Source organism: Galendromus occidentalis, unplaced genomic scaffold, assembly GCF_000255335.2.
Source record: "Galendromus occidentalis unplaced genomic scaffold, Mocc_1.1 scf7180000076006, whole genome shotgun sequence".
In the NCBI taxonomy this organism is placed as follows: Eukaryota; Metazoa; Arthropoda; class Arachnida; order Mesostigmata; family Phytoseiidae; genus Galendromus; species Galendromus occidentalis.
Genome location: NW_003803996.1, coordinates 424,137 through 445,356, shown reverse-complemented (window position 1 = coordinate 445,356; position 21,220 = coordinate 424,137). Strand labels below are relative to the sequence as shown.

Genomic DNA, 21,220 nt, shown 5'->3' with positions numbered 1-21,220 from the left:
ACTTGATGAGATTTGTTTCGGTCACATTATATCCCGGCTGAGAGAAAACCACTAAAAAGCCGCTATGAACAAGTTCTGACACCAAGCCTATCGGCAGAATACGCACAGCCCGAAAATATTGGGATCTTCAACCTCGAGGGGATCAGGAGGCTTTGAATCAGTCCAGTTGGAAAAGGCTCACCATGTTTCTGTAAATATTGCGACATCATACAAATCAATCAATCAACCGATCAGCGGGCTCGCTGGGTCTTCGAGTCCGGCCTTAAGCCGCTACCTCGAGAATTGCGGAGCAGCTTCCTTGGTCGGGAGCTATTTTTCTGGATTCCAAGGATTCGTATTCCATCCATGGAAGCGGCGTCTGCGGAATGCACCGACTGCTGATCATTTCACGAGACTAGCAATCCCATCGATTCAAATCTTACTCACGATGGAAGCTCCTCGTTCCTCGTATGTCTGACTGGATTCATACGCCGCTTTGAAGTCGATGCAATGTCCACCTAAATTAAAATGATATGTACAGAACTTTTACATGTTGAAGTCTCGGGAGGGTCGATGGAATGAAAGACGATTGATAGGATTGAGATCATTGGAGATGATGATACTAGAAATAAACGAATGAGTATTCCTTTCACCGCTTCATCAATTATCTTGTCCAGTCACAAAGTTTGACGCCACACCGAATTGTCGCAGAACCTCCGAATTATGAAGATTGCAGCGGATGGCCCGGAGTGGAGAAGAGACAACCAGACCCTTTGAGAGGGACACTTGGGACGACTGAATGTCATGGCGGATATCGAAACCGGGAGCACTTCCAGAATCCCGTCCAATATGGTGTGACGACTTTTCGAGCCTCCAGAATCGTCCTTTCGAGCATCTCTCACCTAGCAGCTCCCTCCGCCGAGCTTCATCGATCACTCCTCTGATCTTCCGGATCCTGAAGAATTCATCTGGACTGCCAGGCTCTAAGTATATCGGTGCTAAACTCCCGGACAGAAACGTCGGCCTCCTCTATCGACGACGGAAGCGGAACATTCGTGCCGGGATCCCATCTCGAGGATGGGATGATGAAAGCGTCGATTGAAGAGCTGAATAATTCAGGCTATCGGTTCCGGAGAAGAGAAAGGAAAACAAGTCGAGCAAGTCAAGAAAACAATTTCATTCACTCGGAAGAGAAGGAAACATTCAATAAAATTCCGGTTGTGTTTCACAGCGTCGGCAAATCTACGGTCGCCTTTCCGTACTGCTTGTACAGACCCGGCGATGGCGTACGATATAACTTGTCGTGGAAGGCGTGGCTCACGAAGTAACCTGTCTTAGCAGCAATGGCACGATGTTGACGATACCATTCGGCGATCTCTAAAGCGATTCATGCTCAGAACTGAGTTGATTGATAGAGCAGCCCTTTCGCAGCAGAGTCGTATGTAAAAAGTAGGCGCTCTCCGCATATATATGTATGTCGCTCTCAATTTTATCTATATGTATAAGTATTTATATAATCCTGAATTTGGAAACCTTACGGCGGTGGGTCTCCACGGAATTATCATCATCAGCTCTTGAACCTCACTGTTGGATAACTCGCTCGACACACGCGCTCAGCGGAATGATCGTTTAACCGATGGGTGGATGGTTCATCTCTCCGCGGGGTAGAGGGGGATGTGGGGATTCGATGGGAGTCGTCGGAAAATCCGGTCTCAGCTCAATGCGGCGCTCTCGTTCCTCTTTCACTAATTTCCAGCTCCTTCGCCGCCCTGCTCGCAGCAGAGGCTGCAGTGTGTCACCGAAACTTCAGCACTTGGCACCTACTTCAAATCATCAGGAGAATCAGGGGGACAGCGCTCCACCCCAAGGACCTGTTTCGACTGCCTACTGCAATCTGATATGAGCTATCGAAGAGAAAGGAGCGAAAGAAAACCAACTTATCAAAATCAAAAATAACAACATTTATAAGAGATGGATTGAATGAAACAATCGTATTGAATCAAATACAGAACAGAGAGATACAGGGAGCCATAGATGAAGGGGAAGAACAGAAAATGCTCATTGTTTCCATCGTGGCCATCGCTTTTTTTCTCAGATTGAATTATTTCGCGAGGTTACAACTAAGAGGGCTCGCGTTTACCCAAATTTCCTTCGAATAAGATTACTCTGTATGATACTCCCAATCCTCTCCGCAGTCAGTCGAATCATTTCGAACTCTACTCACATCTAACTCTTATTGTGAACCTCACACAGACTCCTCGATTTACTTGCAACTCTCGAACGACTGCAACTGTCGAGAGGGAGCAATCGTCATCGAGTGCCTCGATGGAGGAATTGGGACGCCTTCGATAACGGTCAAATATACAGCCGGAGATGAAAACAAAAATAGACGCTAATCACTGAAATCAGAAGGGTAATCAGCGCCATCACTGTAATAAATACTGTACATCGCTGTATGTCGCTGGAGCGCTCGTCATCTAATTTTCTCATGGCTCTGTACTCAGCCAGCTCGTTCTCGGTACCAGAAGGATCATCGGTTGGATTATGCAAAGGCAAGCGTTTTCTAATCGAATTCTGATCGTGAAAGCTAAGACCACACTCGGTACTGCTCGAATTCTCTTGATCCACTTCTTCTGAGACTTCCCTTGAACGAGCTTGCAGCTGTGGACCGAGCGCTGAACCTGTCTTCCGAGGTGATTCTATTGATTCCGGTATTCGTGCCTCGAGCGTCGATGACGATTTCGAGGTTCCACACGATCGAGAAGTATGCGCGCGCAGTGCCGTTTCTGACCCGATCGATGATTCCGATGTGATTGACAGTGTTTCGCAAGACGGAGTGGCTTCCGCGTTGGGCGGTTCCGTCTGTGCCGGGTCAACGACTGTGTGAACTTCTGGCGGATTTTTTGATGCTTCAATCGAATTCCTCCCACGCAGTAAAAAACTATAACTATCGTTCGAGACGGCAGCGCTTGACTCTGTCGGCGGCAGCTCCAGGAGTTCCGCGTCTCTCGCACCGTCCGATCCAACAATCTGGAGATTCCTGGTCGGAATGGACAAAGGATCATCCAGCCGATCCGAGCAACAAAAGGGAGGCGGCTCAGTCGAAGAGATATCTGAGATTGACCCCTCGATCGGGAGCGTACCGTGTCCCAATAACGTTTTACTATTTGCCCGATTCGGGACCAGTTCTCGAAGCGGTACTGCAGCGCCCAGATCCGGCGAATCTTTCTTCGGAGCTGAATATGTTGATTTTTCTGAGGAATCTCGAGACTGGTCAGAGAGGGTGCGAACCGCTTCTCGCCCTCCTCGTTCCGTAGGGGCCGCTCGGGTCTGAATTGAATCTCCGACCGCCCCGGGCATATCGAGCAAAGGTTCGGAATCCGTGCTGGAACAGTTGGAAATCGCCTTGGAGTTTCGGATTGTCTCTTCGGAGATCATTCTTTCAGATTCGAATCGATTTTCGCGACACTGGTGTTCTCCGGACAGTTCGCCCGAATCCGAAATCCAGCCGTTGACGAGGACCGGAGGCGTCACAGGTGAGGGAGAGTCGAGCTTCGAAAGGGGCAAGGATGCTGATAATTCGGAAATTTCGAGTCGGTTGTCAACTTTCAAGTTTGACGTTTCTTTTGGAGAAGTTCCACACGGATCGGCGGATGAATCAAAACCACACGGTATCGACGCTGAGTCACGGGAGAGATGCTCATCAGTGAATCCTGGCGTCGAAAAGCTCGAACCATGGGCTCCAGAAAAAACTTCTGGAGAACCCGGTCTAGCGGACGGGGATAGGTACGTGGCGAGAGCAGGAAGAATTTCATCCGTCGCCTTCATCTCAGATTTCAATTTGCGCTGTGAGTTTTCATTGAGAGCAGAAGTTTGGTCTTTTGAACTCCGATTCAACATGAATTCTCTCTCGACGAAAGAGTCGCGAGAATCTTCCCTCGGGAAAATCCCGTAGAGAAGCGATTCGGATTGCGGTAGCCGATGCTGATGCTGAACTTTTCGCTGTGGTTGAGACACCGACCGTTGAACTCCGTGAATCATCTGCTCTTGCGGCGGCTGTTGCCGTCGCTGATCTAGCGAATGATTCCGGAAATCCCTTTGCTGATGCCGATAATGAGCTTGTTGTTGTTGTTGCTGTTGTTGTTGTACTGGTCGCTGCTGACACTGTAGAAACTGACGATGTTGCTGTTGTTGCAGGTTTTGTTGCTGCTGTTCTCGCGGTTGTAGTGGCAATCTCTTATCATGGCGCCCTATTTGGATTCGTTCACGGTTGAATTGTTCTGTTGAATGAGTATCACCACCGCCGACTTCGTCCTAGACCCCCGCCTGCGCCGCAGCGGGGGCAGGTGGCTGGTAAACTACGGGTGCGCTTATGCCGTCAAAGTTCTGCTGGAAAAAGTCCACGATTTCCCGATGGTTCGGACTGTCGAACGTCACCTGCACCGGGGGAACAGGTGGAGATTCTCGATTGCGGTAGTGGTGGTTGCCTCCATCGCCGCCTCCGCCACTGCTCCGGCTCCCGTGGTAAGAGCTGTGATGTCGTCCGTTCATCTCACGGTTGTCCCGATTGCCGTGATCCCGGTATCTCTGATTGCTTCCTCCACAGCGATCGCTACGGGTAGAAGATCTATTTAGACGTAGGCAAGATCCTTATGCTAGCGAGACACACACATCTACGTCTAACCCTATCTATAGAGTGTGCGGCGTCCTGAGCTAGATCCTGACAATCAGAACGCGGTATCACCATGCCCATGCCACGGATATAGGGGACGAGAGTTCCGCCTCTTATGTTCACAGCGGAGGATGGAAGATCGAGAATCACGAGCATTCTGATGAATTAAGTTCCACGGAGCAACGCTTCCCGTGCACCGCTGGAAGCGTTTACCCCAAGACTGAATGAGAAATCCTTTGGAGATATCTGTGTCCACCAAGTGTTCATGTAATTTTCGCGACTGAGGCTCAAATGATGATGGAAACCGCATCTAGAGATTGTTTTCGATTCCAGAATGTGATAGAAGCGGAAATGGAAGAATCGGACGGATGGTTTCACAGGGGAACTGGAGATCGGACTCCAGCACAAGTTTTGCTCCCGCCTCCCTCGACCAAGTCGGAGAGGCTCACGGAGGACCGACGGCTTGCGAAAGATCGACGGTTCCCGATAAATGGCGTTCCCATAACGATGGGATCGGATGTGCTGTCTGTAGGCTGTGTTGTATTTTCATGTGAATTTCAAGAGACGACAGTGCCGAACTCACTTGTGACTGTCTGGCGAATTCCGGCTGTGATTGTCATTGCTTCGTCGATTACTCTGCCCTGAGTTCCCACCGCAGTGGCCGTGATGGGGACCCGACATGTTACCGTTAGAATTGTTCGCACCTGAAACACAATCAGAATTTCAATTTTCTGGCGGAGCATCCCCAGCTTCCAGAGTATACTCGGGGGAAGGGGAAATATTCGAGATAGGAGACGGGGAGCTCGATGCGGCTCTTCGTCTGGACGGGAATTCGACATGGACGGTGCAACAACTTTCGTAGCCTAAGCCGCAAAAGCCGTCCGGGCGGCCTGCTCGGCGTCGACACAAAAAGATCCTCTCCTGTGGGGAAGACGCAGGGATGGCGAAGAATGGAAGAGAATTCCCCAGAGGGAACGAATATGAATACGGATCCGAAGTTGGAGCGAGATCACGAGTTCCTTGTCCGCTTCCGCGCGAGGTTATGAAGCGTCGAAGATTCGAGACTCAACCCGCTGGATATACGTGGTAGTCAATGTTTCGGACTGACGGATCCCACGGTACGAATGATCCCACCGCGCTCCATACTCTCGAAGAGGAGCAATTTTTCAGTGAGGGATCTAGCAGAATTTTCTCTCCGACCGGAGAGCCGAGATTAGAAAGACTGATTCGTTTCTGATTTCGTTCAAGGCTCCCCGAAATCTAGGCGATGTATCGTTCGAAAGGGACCGCGTCATCCATTCGATATCGAGGGAAACCGACGACCCGGCGCGGCGTGTGGCAAACCTGGCCGCACAGCGTCGTATGTTCAAGCTCGGTAGCGATGACGTCTACGGATTGGAGATGCTTGCACACCGGTTGATATAGCGGAACTGGAATTCACGCGATCTCCTTAGACCGTGTCGCTCAATCCGCTCTTTTAGACTGTCCGTAGACGTCAGGATCGCTTTTGCAATGGAGCGAATAAAATGACGAGGAGGATTTCAAACGTTCACTTTGAATTCTCGAACTTCGCGAGGACTGCCTCACATCGAGAGAGGCTAGAATCGATTTCGATCATTCAGTTTCAGAATGCGTCTTCACAACTTAAGGCTCGGAATTTTCTCAGATATTTGGCAAACACAATCTTCTGGAGACGCCGCTTCCCATGCCAACGAACCAGAAACCGACCGAGAGAACCGCCTCGGACCTACGTGTCACACCGATGGATGGATTCTGTATTCTGATTCTCGATTTGTTCTCCGTCGTATTCTCGATTTGTTCTCCGTCGTATTCTCGATTTGTTCTCCGTCGGCTTCTCGCCAAGACCAAGAGGGATTGTTGTTCGGACCAAAATTCCTCATAAATCGCGGGAGGCAGCTTCGTGTGGTTCGGAACCCTTCTGAAGGTGTCCAGAAGCATGCTTCGACGAGCTCGATACATGCCATGTATCCTAGCAGTCGAGAACGACACTGAGAATTCAGCTCCCGCCGCATGGGTGCATGCTCAAAAATTGATTGTCATAGAAGAGTCCCTACCGAGCGCGTACCGAGCTCCCGTAGGCGCTCTCGAGACTAACCCGATCGGAACGGGATGCAGGAGCCTACCAAAGGGAAAGGAATTACGGTTTTTCTATCGCGGCCTCATCGACACTCCGCAAGCGGATTGAGCGGAAATCCAGAAACAATAGGAGCAGTGGAAACCACCGGGCCTCCCAGCTGGATTAATCAGTTTCGATACGTTTTCCGTGCTTTTGTTGGATAAGGCCCACACTCGAGAGCGCTGATTATGTTCCAGCCGGAGCCACTGATCGAACCGGCCAGCGTATCGGCTCGGCGGCCCTCCAAAGAGGAACACGAATACTCAAACGATCGGGGGAGTGACACTCCGTCTCAAAAAACGGAAACTCTCTACATCCTTCCGACCATAACGGGAGGCGGGGGGGGGGAGCAATCGCTCTCAGGGAGGTTTTTCCCTTCAGTCCACTCCAAACGGAATCGAAATTCGGAGCGGTACTCCAGGATAAGTCGTCCCACGTTTCTGACCATAATAATTGTCTCTCATACCAACCCTATGGAATTGAGACGCAAGAGAATGTCCGTACGCGAGGAGCAAAAGAATAAACACCGCATGCGAAATCAGATACATAAGCAGCTGGTCTTGCCGTCGAACCACTCGAAAGACTAAAAGCTCGGAAAGACAGGGTGGGAACTCTTGTTTCTAATTCGGATATCGGAGACGGGATCGACGATCTTGATTGAGAATGGTGCTCCCCTCATCATTTCATGGCGCAATTCTCATCCCGAAAATCCGAAGAGAACTTTGTCAATAGCTCGCCCGGGGGGTCAATGGAAATCATTCGACACAGAATTGCTTGAACACGTGGATTCCTCGCTCCCGCCCTCAATTTCGAAACTGAGACTCGGAGCCCGTAGTGAAATTCGGTAACGAAGCAGGGAAGAGACTCAAGGTGTGCTTTATTCGGGAATCGAGGTTCATCGACCTATTTCAAGAAATCTATCATCCCAATGATGGGAGATACCAGAAAAGTCCACCTCGGGATGAAGACGCTTCGGGTGATCGGTCGCAGTCAGATTCTCGTTGCGGCCAGGCACCTTCCAACTAAGCATGCGAAATGTAGGCAGCACGACGAATGATTTGTTTGCCGATACGACTCCCCACGCCCGTTTCTGTCAGCTTATCCGGAGGAATTTTCTCACCCAACGATCGTGGCAATAAAGGATGAATCGTATCGTGAGTGTCGAAGTTGGCAGTCTAGCCGGTATCCCACACCGTCCGATCGCGGCGGATTGGTTTCATGGGAGGAGATTTTTCCGGAGCATGGAAATCGCCCAAAGAGGTCGCCACACTCACGTCATCACAGGAGGAGCGAATCTCATTGAGTCCAACAAAAACTCCAAGAAGAGCCAACGAGCCCTCAAGTCTGAACGTCGGGAACACTTTGAGAGAGAATGTCACGCTTCGATCTTGTTCTGCTTGGTTTGATTCTCTAGGGCGGAATCACGAATTCCAGTCCGGAGCTCCGGCACACGGCCCGGCCAGAGGTCGAGCCGTGATCGATTCAGAAATCAGACGACTTACCTTGATTGTTGTTTCGCGAGCCGCGATACGACATAGTTGACACGGGGAGAACGACCGGGTAGAGCTACTTCCTATCCGATCCGCAGGCCAACTCAGAACTGGAACGTCTGCAGCAATAAATTGTTGTTCTCGTCGTGGGTAAGGGCGGTTGGGGCTCCGTCGGCCGATCCGGTCGAGATGAGAGAGATCCCAGTCGAGCTGGACAACTAGAGTAGCTTTCCAGAGCGATGTGTCGACTCGACGTGACCAAGAATCTGACTGACGGCCTGGCGCAGACCGACTATTGGTCGATGTTGTGGTGTTGCGTTCATGCACCACAACACACCGGACTTTCTCGACGCAGCACACACACGGTTGTTTCTCCCTCCTGGCAAGCAGCGGCAGCGTCGATGACGACAACAACGAAGCCTAGCAGCGAGGAGGGTGCCTTTGCCTGAGTGAGACTGGCACTAGAACGAGGAGTGAGTTTTCGCAAGGACGGCCGCCCTGACCGACCAGACGAGTCGTCCTGCCCCTTCGATTCCGTGCCGAGGTTTTCACAGAGTTGGTCTTGGCGGAAAGTCAGCGTCCGAGCTTACACAATTCTGGCGGAGAACGCAAGAGAAAAGAGCAGAGTAAAGTCTCACGAAAACGGAATCCGCCGACGATAGCAGACATGCAATTTTTTCGGAGCAAAGGTCCGAAGGCACGGCGATGCGGCGCTCCTAGATACACGGCAGGAACGGTACAGCGAATGAACGGTCCTGAGAAACCGGAGCAACTGGCGACTGGAAACTGCAGATAATCATTCCAGATGCCAGAGAAGAGCAGAGTAAACTTAGATTGCAGACAAACACCCGACCAGTTTTGTGGATGATGACAATGATCTTTGCTGGAAAGAGGCGGAACTTGCGAAACTCCGGGCTTCTGCTGATCTCCGACAACATTGTAGACCCTCTTTGAATAAAATCTTCACACCTCAAGTGACAAGTGACTTATAACTATTATCATGGAAATTACTCATTACTGTGTTATCACTACCTATATAATAGAGGATGGAGCCGGGAGCACGTCCCCCTCAAGACACGTCGTTCTCCATTGAGCAAAGCGTTTCATGTTCGCACCCTCAATTTTGAGAGGTAAAGTAGGGTTGGTGAAGTTGTTGGGAAGTGGGAGTTTATGCACTGTTTCGCTCTTCACGGGTTCTCCGACGGGTGGCGGGTTGCGACCATGGTGGTCATCTCGTGGCACCTCGCGCAATTTTCGGAGTTTCAGTTTGATCACTGACACCTGGTCACCAATGCTCGCGCTCCGCTTCTTTGGTGGCCCTTCAGATGTCTGCCGACAATAGCGCGGGTGACTTTATCGAAAGGGTTCCGGTCTATGCCTCATTTACAATTTATTCGTTTACCTAGGCTGCAAGATGAGGGGGGCGAATTGCTCGTTCCCCTGTCCCGCCTCCAGCCCGCATCAGCCGAGGTCAGCGATCCCTCGAGGCAGGAGAATTAAGCTTTCTCAGCCATAGAGAGGCACCGAATAATTTGGAAATGACGCCGGAAATTGCGAGTCCGATGACATCGACGAGGCTCGTTTCGCCGAACCTCGGAGACTCGGTATATCTCTCCTCGAGGACAGCAATGGTGGACTCGACTCTCTCGCGAACCAAATCTGCGATTTTGAAAGGAGAATCTTCTCTCTGGACCTAGAGCTTCTCTGTGGGAAGTCGTGAGGCTCAAACGAAGCTATGGGACGGGGACGCTAGAGCAGGTCGTGCTCCAGGAACCGCCTCGTCATCGAGGAGTGAACTTCGAAGAGGAGTATAGTTCACATGATCTCCTAGGGAACAGATGTGCTCTGCAACGAAGGTACTACGGTAGACATATGATTCTTGGCTCGATCTTCTTCTCTACAACTCGCATATTTGGAGCTCTGCTGTCGAAAAACATGGCCAGATCTTGCCTGTGCTCTCTGACATTCCAAGGCCTTCGACAGACTGTTCGGCATGCCGCTCCCTGAATGAGGGCCCTCGCGTCGTGCTCCAACATAATCTCTGCTGGGATTGGGCTCGATTTCAAGCTTTCTTAACCATCGCTCTATCAAGGCTACGGCCGATGGCGCTATATCCTAAATCTTCGCGAATGAACGCAGGCGTACGCCAAGGTTCAGTGCTCTCTCCGACTCTCTTCGTCAATGTTGCACGTCAATGATCTCCTCACCTCCCCCTCGAACCCCGTGCACGGCTTCGTCGATGGCACTACCCCATGCTGACCACTCCTTCAAAGGGTGATCCACCCCTGCCCAAACCGATTCCTTTCAACCTGTCGTGCTGGCCTCCCACGATTGCCAACTTCGGCAGATTTTGGACTTGGCCTCAACTAACTTAGTCAAGTTCGATTCTCTGGAGACGCAGCTCACGCCCCCCCTCTCATCGATGATACAGCCCTGTCCTCTGGTCTCGATTCCTTATCTATCCTACATATCATCACCGACCGATGTCTATTTCATCGTTACGTAGCGTCTTCCATGGAAAATGCTCTCCCCTATTCTGCTCAACTTATCCTCAATCGCACTACTGATTTCAACTCTTCTCTCTCTCAAATTCTTCGGATCAATCACTATCCGCTCGCTCCTAGAAAAGTGTCGGATTTTTTATCGGGTCTCATTTACATGAGCCCCACAACCCAGCTGAATTTCACGCTCTTCTAGGTCGTGCATCAATGCATTTTTCCCTATGGCTCTTTTCCTCAGTTTTTCGCTGTCCACACTCGCAGCTCCCGTCGGGACGCATGGGATCAGCCCTCTGCAAGTCGCTGTTCAAAAAAATGACAGAACAGGAAAGCTTCTGAGGACTCATTGGCAGACCGTGAACAGATCGCCTTGCAGATTTTGAAAACGTCTTCGCTCGGAGATCTCTCGTTTTACGAGTCAGCCTTGTCGCGTGAAGAGAAACTACCTACTTGATAAAGTTAAAGGAGCTCGCTCCGCGGAGCATCGGCGCGATTCAAGAGTCTCTTTGATGAGTTATTGTCTTGAAGCTGCAATGCGAAGTCAATGCAGAAGTAGTAGCATCGCGTCGTGCGGAATCGTGAGAATCGATCTGCACAACACGTAGCGTTTTCTCTCGAGAAACCCGGAGACCACGCTGAGACGATATCGTCGCAAGAACTGCGACTGTTCATGTGTAAATTCGTAACGGCGAGATAATCTCTGATTTACCAATAATGCCTTAAACAGCTCGAAGCACTTGCGCATCCGTCCAATATATTGCGTTGCTATTGCACATTGAGCAGCGGAGAGATCTTTGACGGTCAGTGGAAGATGTCGACATACGCAGCTGTTCGTTTCATTAGTACGATTCCCGTCCAGGGAGACTAACGGAGAAATGCAGGCGACGTCGAGGGAGGTCGATACGGGGCAGACCCCTGGTTCTTTCGACCTGTTTTCCAACTGGTCCGAATTGACGAAGGAGAAACTCTTGGCCAGGGCGCGAGTTGAGTCCCGGACGCCTGGCGTCGGGGATCGGAGTCCGAGTGAGAGATGGAATATGGAACGGCCGCAAATTGACTTTGAATTGACTCGGGAGAATAATCTCTGCTCAGGATAATCAAGTTTTTTGCGTTCGATACAATCCCTATCGATCACCCGAAGTTCCCACGTCGTCTCTGCTGAATTCGTGCGCACTCCTTCGCTCTCGGAATCCGGGTTGCCTGTTCGAACAAGAGGGAGATTTTCGAGTTGCCCCGATCTCGGCGGGACGTCTCGATCAAGGAAACTCCCTTAGATCCTCCTTACCAAGGCTCTGTCTGTAAGGTCTCCCTGGTCTGCGGCCAGTCTGACGTGATAGAGAGCGACGAATGGAAGTTGACCATAGAACCAATCAAACACGCGTGGAGCACGACGTGGGTTGGGGAAAATCATAATCAAAATCACAGATATCTGAAAATCATGAGTATAACTATGATTGGAGTCATAATCATAATCACAGGGATTCTGTGATTTTGCCGTAATCATACCCGTAATCATAGAATTTACGTCAAGACACGGGTTTTAAAAATGATAGGTATGTATCTGGGGGTTTCGGGATACCGGATCCCGATTCTTGCATTGGTTCGCCCTGATCCTTCTCTTCCTGCGGCTCAGGCTCAGGCTCTCCTCGTCGATGGAGACGTGGCTCCGCTTGCTGTCTCAAATGATCGAGGAAGCTATCAGTTCTTTCAACTGACTAAGTGACGGAGACCGGAGACTTACGTGATACTCGAGGATATTGAAGAACACGGGACTGTTTCGAGACGTTCTCGAACCACAAGCGATGTTTAACTATTGAATAATTCGGTATCCTGTTGTGCTAGAAACTTTGACTGCACGAACACCGGGCTCCCACCCGATCCGGACCCTTCTCTCAGATGCTCGAGGCTAGAAGCCAGAGGGATGGACGTCGAGTGCGAGCGCTCCCGAGTTTCCCGTGGAATCATGTGTGCGTCGAAGTAGCATCACGGAGGGATTATTCTTTGACACTCGACCCTCTTTGACCGCAGCTTTGTGTCTTCATTGCCGCGATGTCAGTGCTCAGTGGAACAGAGATGGAAAACTCTTCGCGAGGGATTAAACAGCAGTTTTATCTCAGAAAATATTGATGGGTCTTATTCGTGCCCTTCATTTTGGAATGGTGTCCACGTACGAGTCCCATTCGGCCTGGTAGAAATTTCCTGCGTAGGGGTCTCCAAGGTTGTACTGCGCAGCGAATTTGCTGGCACTCCATTTATAGCGATTTTCACGAGAAGAGCTTGGAACTCTCTTTTCGGTAATCTCGAGCCGTGTCGGCTGTTTGTACACAAGTACGACATAACGATGGAGGCCTGGAACGGGAGAAATAGAATTTCCATCAGTCGATTCCATAAGTGGAAACGAGTGGACACGAGCGAGGCGAGGGCTCGCTGCTTGCAAGGATGGAATCTAATAGATGAGTGACCTCCGAGGGTAACCCCATCTAGCGCCCGAAACCCCACGCTCGGACAATGGGCCATACCTGTGTTCTTAGGCGGTCCGGACCCCCTGTAACCAGCTATTTCCTCTCCTTGATTGACGGCAGTCCCGGGAATATTCACTACCAGCCAATGCTTCACTTCACTTATGGTCCGGTTCTCTCGGGATGGAGCATCGGGATCTGTCATGAGGAGCGTGTACAATGCACCGGGCTCTGCTTCCCAAGAAAGAGACTTGGGCGGAGATTTCACCTGGGTCGGGGTCAGAACGTTGCCGAGATGAAGCGAGACGCCGTTCCCGTAGTCAACCTGAGGGGAAGATTACGGACTCCGAATTAGCTCTATCCAATAATTACCGCCACGTATGATCCGAAACTTTCTCGTCCCCGTCCTGAACCTACCTCGACAGTTGTCGGAGGTGCCACGGGAACTACGTCCGGAACGACCTTGTGCTCCTCGAATCTCGCTTTAGCCGTAGTGAGCTCATGATCTCCCACAGTCACACGGAGGATGGCGAAAATGGTCAAGATACTCAACATCATCCTGCTACTTTCGTCGTAGGAACCTTTGGAGCGATGGGTGATCCTTCAGGGCTATATATTTACAGCATCGCCTCGCTGGTGAGAGTGATACTTTTTTATTGGTGGAGAAGGGCCGGGCGCCAAACCTGCTTTTTGGGTCTTCTGCGACTTGACAAATATTTTGGTACTCGTCTTCGCACCACCAAACTTGGATCGTCGAAAAACACAATGAATTCAGAATAAGCTTGTTCGTGTCTTTCGCACGGTCTGATGCACTGGGATTTCTTCTGGTCTTTCGTCGCCCAGGCGGAAGCTCTCTCGATCACCACCTCGAATTCTCGGATGACTAACTGATCTGGCAGAGTCGAAGAGGAGCCAAATTGGTTGATTTTTGGAGTGGGCGGGAGTTGGCGATCTATATCTAGACTGGCTGCGGATTCCTGAGCAGAGCTTTTCTGTTCTCGATCAGTCTGCCCTCCCATCTCATCCAGCTTCACTCATCGAACGGCTGGCGCTTGACTATGTAGTGTCGAATCGCGGCCAGAACCTCTATCAAATGCTGACATTTCCTGTCCGACCTGCCTCAATGAGAGCTTACATTTGCCCACATTCCATGGCATGGGAGGGGCCGACTCGCTTTGCGTCAACGAATTAGCGACCCACTCGCTCGGGAAGAAGGACTCAGTCCCGAGCCTACCCCTCGAAGCCTGCTTAGCTATTCGAGTGCTGCACTCGCGCGGGTGACGTCCCAGCAGGCTGTATGGACCACGGTGACGGCTTCGGCGATCCACGGTTGTTTGTCGCACCGTCGGAGAGCAATCGTATCGTAGGATAAGTCGGCCTACGATCGAGTCTCCCGTCCTGAGGAACTTATACGTCAATTATCACCGCATTCCGAGCGGCGTATTTGCTCAGCACCGTTCTGACGAGGATTTCTGCGCCGTCGAAACAAAACAGGCCGGCCAACTCGCGTCCGCGATGATATTCTAACTCAGCACCCGAAATTGATCGGCGTTAGGTCATCCAGAGCGACGCCGATGACAAGGTTCAAGACATTGCGGTGCAGTCTCTACAACGCAACCCTCTGGTACCCGAAGCGCGAGTTTCTCGCCATTCCGCCGGCTGAGGTCGAAAAATCCAGTAGAGGAGGAGTTTGGATTCCGATTCCTCCTACGTCGCCGATTCCTCCTATGCCAATGCTCCGGGGTAACGATGTTTGGAACATGCACTAGTGATTCCACCCTCAAGTCATGTCATAGGCGGAAAAAAAGAGAGCGCTGGAAGGCGACCCATATCACAGCCGCGATTGACAATAGCCTCCTGCCCTGGGTCTCATAGATTCAGCGAATATGAAGCAACTTCCCTGAGGGGATCCCCCGAGCAGTTCTCATAGCCACGATCTAAGTAAGCTCACTGACTGGCAAGGGTGCTCACCAGAGCAGCTACCGTCCGACTTCAAGGAGTCTCTTCCGAGTCTCGTCTGGATGCCCTCCAAATATCGGCAAAAAGGTCCTTTTGGGACTCAGAGATCGACTAGCGGACCCCGTGCTGAGTTCTATACAACCGAAAATCCTCATGTCGCGGAAGAATCCGCGACATTCGAACTTGCGCGCTTCCGTAGGCGGTCAGATAAGCGCTGACTAAGAATGTCTCTTCCCCTCGAATCCGTCGGCGCCGCGCTTCTGACGACGACGACATGGCCATTCCTACTGAAGAAAAACATGGCGGCAAACGAGGGTGAGTGTGACCCTGATAAACATTCATAGAAAATCCGAGGGATTCCTCATGGGAGGGTCCGATTGATTTGCCTAGGCCCCTTAGATAGCCAGCAGGTCCGCCGACGAAGTCCCGAAATTATTATCAGAGCTCTTCGGTGGCTTGGCGGGCGACCTCGGCGACGCCTGCGCCACCTGGAGTGAGCAAAGAGCTGCCGCCGCTACGCTTTCATCTTTCCGAAGTTTAGCGAGTCTAGACGACACAGCCAAGTCCTGACATACCGACATTCAGCTGGTCACGAACGTTCTCGCAAAACCTTCACGCGGCGGCAACAGCAGCACCTTCACCATCTCACGATTACCGCGAGAGCAAAAGGACAACAAACGGTAACGATCGGACACAAGCGACGAAAGCGTAGAGACGGAGCGACGTCGGTCGAACGGGAATCGACCGAGCGAGCGAGTTTCTGTCCGACCCGCCTGTGGATGAGCCGATCTCGATTAGTGGATATATCGACTCAATTCAAGCGGTTTTCGTTCTTGGACCAGAGTCAGACATCGGGGTAGAGGGCTGGACGTGAGCGAGTGCCGTCAGCTCACGCCGGTAGAACACCCGAACGCTCAGCTTTAATTTTGACGTAGCGCTCGATCAATCGGACAAGGGTTGGAATGCTCGCCTTCCAGGAAGATGCCGAGGCGAACGCACGCAATAGCAAGGTGAGGAATTCGAGTCCCATTCGGTGATGCGGTTTGGGGAAGGTTCATGCCGTCGGGGTAGGCCAGCTCGGCTAGAAAAGTTTCGCGGCAGCTCTCTCGACGACTTATTCCGAGCACTCGAATGACAGCTGGTGGATGAAGTCCGATGGAGCGCTCTACCGAGATGGAGGAAAAACTCCCCCGCTATCCTGGTAGTTCCTTTCGGACACACGGTATCTGCTCTAGCAATTCATTGACCGCGTGAACTAGGAGAAGTCCATCCGATAATGAATGATGACTAATAGACCTACCACTCCTAGTGTGGGATGTTATGAATCATTGCCCGCTCTGAATATTTGTACCAGGTCACGTTGAGATCGTGAAATGGGACTGAGAGGCTCTGGAGCTAGGGATGTTGATCCGCGCGAACGAGAGGAATCTCTATGCTCCGAGGAGGAGGGGAAAAGTCTGAGTTCACCGATCTCATTGTTCTCTTCCGCTGGTGAAAGTCGTATTGAGTGGACGTTGCTGGCATTGTCGATCTGTTCAATGAGAACCTATCGCGATGCGCTCAATCAAAGTGAGCGGAGATAATTTCGAGTACTAGACGACAGGGAGCAGAGGGCTAATTCCATATTATGGAGAATCGCCCGCTTATAGATGCCGATGAGCGAGCGGCGCGGAATGAGATCTCGACGAAGGGTATCGCGTAGCATTCTGCCCGGAAAGATCTGATGGGAGAATTTTTCCAGGATTCCGCACCCGTCACGGTGGATTCCAGCGAAGATCTTGCGGTCGACATATCAGATGCGCTCTCCGAACGAGACAAGGTAAATAATTCCTCCTTTGCCGTAACGACAAGACTCGTCCTCGGAGGCACGCCTCCGACCTCGAGGAAGCGTTCTAGGCTCATCAATGCGTGACATTTTTCTGTGAACGCTCTCTGAATCCGTGTTTTTCTCTTAGGTCAAGTTCACCGTGCACACCCGCTACACGTCTGGAGAGCATTCGGTCGTTCGTGAGCACGAAGAATTCATCTGGCTTCACACTGTGATCGAAGAGCACCCTCCCTATGCAGGTTATATTGTGAGTTGCGAAGCTCTCGGTTTATTGATGATCATGGTACTCCGAGGTTGTCCAGGAGTGTTCTCCCGACGAATTCGATGTTTACGACTTGCCTAACGCGACTCCCATTAGATTATTTCTATTCCGTAACAAGGCGTCTCGCTCCCTCGACAGATTCCTCCACCGCCACCTAGACCCGACTTCGATGCCTCGCGTGAGAAACTTCAAAAGCTCGGGGAGGGTGAAGGAACGATGACCAAGGTACTGGAATCGGAGCATATCTTTCAGCTGGGCAGCGCTTCGGACCGAAGGCAATCATTCCCCTGCGTCGCCAAGCGTCAAAAATACCATCTATCTTTCTCAGGATGAATTCGCCAAGATGAAGGCCGAGCTTGAGGCCGAGTATCTGGCTACATTCAAGAAAACGGTCGCCATGCACGAGATGTTCCTTCAGCGCTTAGCGAGTCACCGAATCTTCAAAAATGATCCCAATTTCAAGATTTTCCTCACTTACAAAGACGATCTCAGCGTACGAGGGCGGAACAAGGCAAGACATTATTTCATTTCCCCTGTCGCTCGATTTGAGCACGCCGTCGCTGTTCTGCATTGCATCTGATCATTGATCTGATCGCACGAGCGAGTGTCGATAGTTCTCTTGCATGAGATCACGCTCCTCTGACCATTTGGGCCTTCGTGCATTCATGCATGATTTTCAAAGAAAAAAATCGACCGAGAAACATCAGGTCGCTCGATACCTTCTCGTTGCATATCAAGGAGCGAAGCTCCGCGTCTACCACTCACTCAAGCTCTGATCTTATTCCAGTTGGTATGAGAGTTTATGTTCTGGTTTTTCCTTGTCTTCTCTAAACTTGAAAGATTTTGGGGTTCGAACTTTCCTTTTGCTCGATTCCGGCGTAACGGATGAATAGCGAAGCGGACATTAAGCGGGAGATCAGAAACACAAAAGATTTGACGCTTTCGTCGTCGCTGCCCCTCGGGATCTCAGTTTAATGGTTTTGTGAAACCTTGCAGAAGGAAATGTTCCAGAAGTTCTTTACAAAGCTCAACCAATCTGCGGACGATTTCATGTCGCCTTCGGTCGAACGGAGCGATTCGTTTGATCCTCAGAAACATTTCCTCATCAGTTATCAGTCTCACGTTGAGAACGCTTACCAGAAAGCTGACAAGATGACTCAGGTAAGGTGGGAATCAGACCAGAGAGACGCTTCTATACTGGAGAACCGGGAAGCAACTTCGATTTCGAAGAACCCCACAGCTCCATTATATGACGGAGGTTCAGCTGGGCTCTCGAATGACGAGGAGCGATTCTTCCTCCTGGAAAAGTTGGAATGAGGATATTCTCCATTAAAACGTATTCCCGCTTCCGCATTGATTCGCTCCTCGATGTCAAGGCTCGAATTTTTGTCTTGTAGGCGCACAAACGGCTAGCCGACAACTATATTCGGATCTCCACGCAATTCCTCGAGCTTTCGAAGATGGAATCCCAGCTGCGCAAATACATTCCAAAGTTCTCGGACGGTCTCGAGAAGGCCCGCAAATGCGAAAGCCGTGCTTGTTCCGACATGGACTTGAAGCTCACTGATATCTTGAAATACTATCACAACGAAACGAAAGCAGCTCGTGATCTGATGCAGCGAAGACAGAGGTGAGCTCAGCCGACGAATCGTCGACAGCGACAAGTTGATCCTCCAGCAGTTGTCCGTAATCAGGTTGGCGGACGTCCCATTGGAGCCCGCCTGATATTCTGTTCATCAATCGGATGACACAAGCATTGTTTTTTTTCCTCCCTCGACCAGGTGTCTCCTAGACTACGAGAACGCCAACAAGCAATTGGAGAAAGCACGTCTCCGTGAGCGTGAAGTCTCGTCGGCTGAAGAATGCCAGCGAGAAGCTTCATCAAGATACGAAGACATTACGAGCACCATGGAGAAAGAATTGCTAGGTTTCAGAAGTAGACGCATTTCGAACTACAAGAAGAGTCTCATCGAACTCGCCGAGTTGCAGGTGAAGCACAATAAGGTGAGCATCGGCAAATCCGACCGAAACGGAGGAGGGGTATTAGATGAATCAGACTTTTTCAAGAGCGAGCATCAGTCTCGACATCCAGGAGGGATTCCAGGAAACAGGTGTCATTGGCTGGGCTGGTAGTCGCTGATCCGGGCTGATATCTCGGCCCTGATACCGTGACGAACAGCCAGCCCGAACGATGGCATACGCTCCGACCGTACTCAGGCTAATGAGTCTTTCTCGCTGATTCCAGAGCGCTCTTCAAGTTCTCCGGAACTGTTTGCTATCCCTCAAATCGGAAATGATCCAGGACGAGCTGTAGGTGGGAGCTCATTCGTCGAGAATAAATATTTCCAGTCTGAAGTCCGAACAAGCAGAACTCCTGGAGAATGGATGCATTTATGCATTTCGACGTTCCGGGAGGCGCTCAACCGATCACCACGTGAAATTCATAGCTCGGAATATTCGGAGAATTCATGCGAGCGTTCATGGAGTAATCCCATGAGCACCTTGGATAAAGGACGTTTTCCTCGAGTGTGTGGATAAGTTCAATCGGGAACCAGGTTCGACCCCGGTGCTGATGGATTGCTGCCATACGTCTTTTTAAATGTCGGAGTGGGAGGGGGGCTCCAATCGCTGCCTCCAGCTCGAAGACTTCTCGATCCTACCTTGAGCGTCTCTAAATCATAATGAGATATCGAGCGCTCTGAAGCTTGAGCTCCGAGGGCAAACCTCATCGGATCTCGAAACTATCTGCTTTAGTCTCAGATGCGACATACTATTGGAACCAACCTCGTTCTTCTGAATGCGATGTCTGATTTCATTTCGTGCTCGTAAGTTGTCAAAGTTGTTTATCCTACTCAAAGTTTACCCCTACTGTTACTCCTTCCGTTAATTTCGAGCACATCAGCTTTTCTCCCGAGGTCTTCGACGGCTACAGAGCCCTCTAACGGGCTGGAGTACTAGCCAGCAATATTCGTGAGATCGAAGAGAAGCAAAGTCCAAAAGTTCCCCCCACGGTTCAGGGACGTCCTCGTTCGCTTCAATCACACTTTCAGTTGGAGCTCCAAAGTGTTCAAAAAACCCACGTAAATCTTCACTGGTGGCCTGAGGCGATGGGAATGCAAAGGAATGTTGGTATGGCGATCCCAAACGTGTCCGAAATAAATTTCGACTATATTTTCGAAAAGCTGACGAGGTATCCTCCATTTCATCCCTCCGAGATTAGCTCCCCGCCGAACAGGCGGCCGAGTCTCGACAAGAATGGAAGGACGAGCGTGAAACGAATTCCGCTCGCTGATCGCACGTTCATCGTGGATTCGCACGCTCATCTACCACTCACTGCGCACAGATTGAAGACATTCTGTCTCCGTTGACGCGAATCCCTCGATGGATCCCGCCCTTCGGACGGAGCCTGATCCGTCGAATGCTGTACGATGTTATGCAGATTACCATGTCGAGGTGAGCCCTTTCGTGGAGGGAACGAATCGACCTTCAATTGTACCTTTGGAGAGTTTGAGAATCACTTACTCTGGATTCTTTTGTACTACGTAGCTGACCGAGGAACGAATTTATTATTCCGTTGTGAAGAGAATTTGCATCCTTTTGAGGAGTTCGGAACCGTACGATCATGGTTTCGTTGATGTATCTAGAGGCCATGGTAAAGCTCCACATGCTTGTGGGGTTTCCCATTTTTAGGAGCAGATTTATTTTCGTATTTCTGGCAGTTGATAGATGATATTGAGGGTGAAATTTGTGAGCATAACATAAGAAAGAGGTGACTTGATGACTCTTTGAGTCATCAAGGTGATCTCTTTGTGAGGAGATGGTGTATGCACATAGGAATCCTTACCTCCCCTATCCCCCTGTAGACTAAAAATTCATCATGAGACTCCGCCAATGGCCAATGGCATATGACCCACGGTGGAATGGCCCGAGGAAAAC

General features: G+C 50.7%; 2 protein-coding genes across 2 annotated transcripts; one reads left to right on the top strand and one right to left on the bottom strand.

Moving 5' to 3' along the window:
* Window positions 1-12,866: 12,866 nt before the first annotated feature.
* On the bottom strand, window positions 12,867-13,819 carry LOC100909053 (protein D3). Its single transcript, XM_018641732.1, has 3 exons — window positions 13,653-13,819; window positions 13,296-13,560; window positions 12,867-13,125 (listed from the first exon to the last, which is right to left on the bottom strand). Exons 1-3 carry the CDS (start codon window positions 13,791-13,793, stop codon window positions 12,923-12,925), a joined length of 609 nt encoding a protein of 202 aa, XP_018497248.1. The 5' UTR covers window positions 13,794-13,819; the 3' UTR covers window positions 12,867-12,922.
* A 1,920-nt stretch (window positions 13,820-15,739) lies between these two features.
* LOC100904018 (sorting nexin-6) lies at window positions 15,740-19,639 on the top strand. The gene is made up of 10 exons (XM_003738496.2): window positions 15,740-15,874; window positions 16,037-16,204; window positions 16,936-17,013; window positions 17,150-17,269; window positions 17,423-17,509; window positions 17,613-17,795; window positions 18,281-18,445; window positions 18,682-18,914; window positions 19,066-19,288; window positions 19,530-19,639. Exons 2-10 carry the CDS (start codon window positions 16,157-16,159, stop codon window positions 19,596-19,598), a joined length of 1,206 nt encoding a protein of 401 aa, XP_003738544.1. The 5' UTR covers window positions 15,740-15,874; window positions 16,037-16,156; the 3' UTR covers window positions 19,599-19,639.
* The last annotated feature ends 1,581 nt before the right edge of the window (window positions 19,640-21,220 follow it).

Excerpts from the sequence above, each read along its gene's own strand:
- LOC100909053 (XM_018641732.1), bottom strand. The coding sequence starts at position 13,793 with ATGATGTTGAGTATCTTGACCATTTTCGCCATCCTCCGTGTGACTGTG. Across the intron at positions 13,561-13,652 it reads CACCTCCGACAACTGTCGAG|GTTGACTACGGGAACGGCGT; the intron begins GTAGGTTCAGGA and ends TCTTCCCCTCAG. Across the intron at positions 13,126-13,295 it reads CGGACCGCCTAAGAACACAG|GCCTCCATCGTTATGTCGTA; the intron begins GTATGGCCCATT and ends CTCCCGTTCCAG.
- LOC100904018 (XM_003738496.2), top strand. The coding sequence starts at position 16,157 with ATGCTCGCCTTCCAGGAAGATGCCGAGGCGAACGCACGCAATAGCAAG. Across the intron at positions 16,205-16,935 it reads CGAACGCACGCAATAGCAAG|GATTCCGCACCCGTCACGGT; the intron begins GTGAGGAATTCG and ends GAATTTTTCCAG. Across the intron at positions 19,289-19,529 it reads TGCAGGTGAAGCACAATAAG|AGCGCTCTTCAAGTTCTCCG; the intron begins GTGAGCATCGGC and ends CGCTGATTCCAG.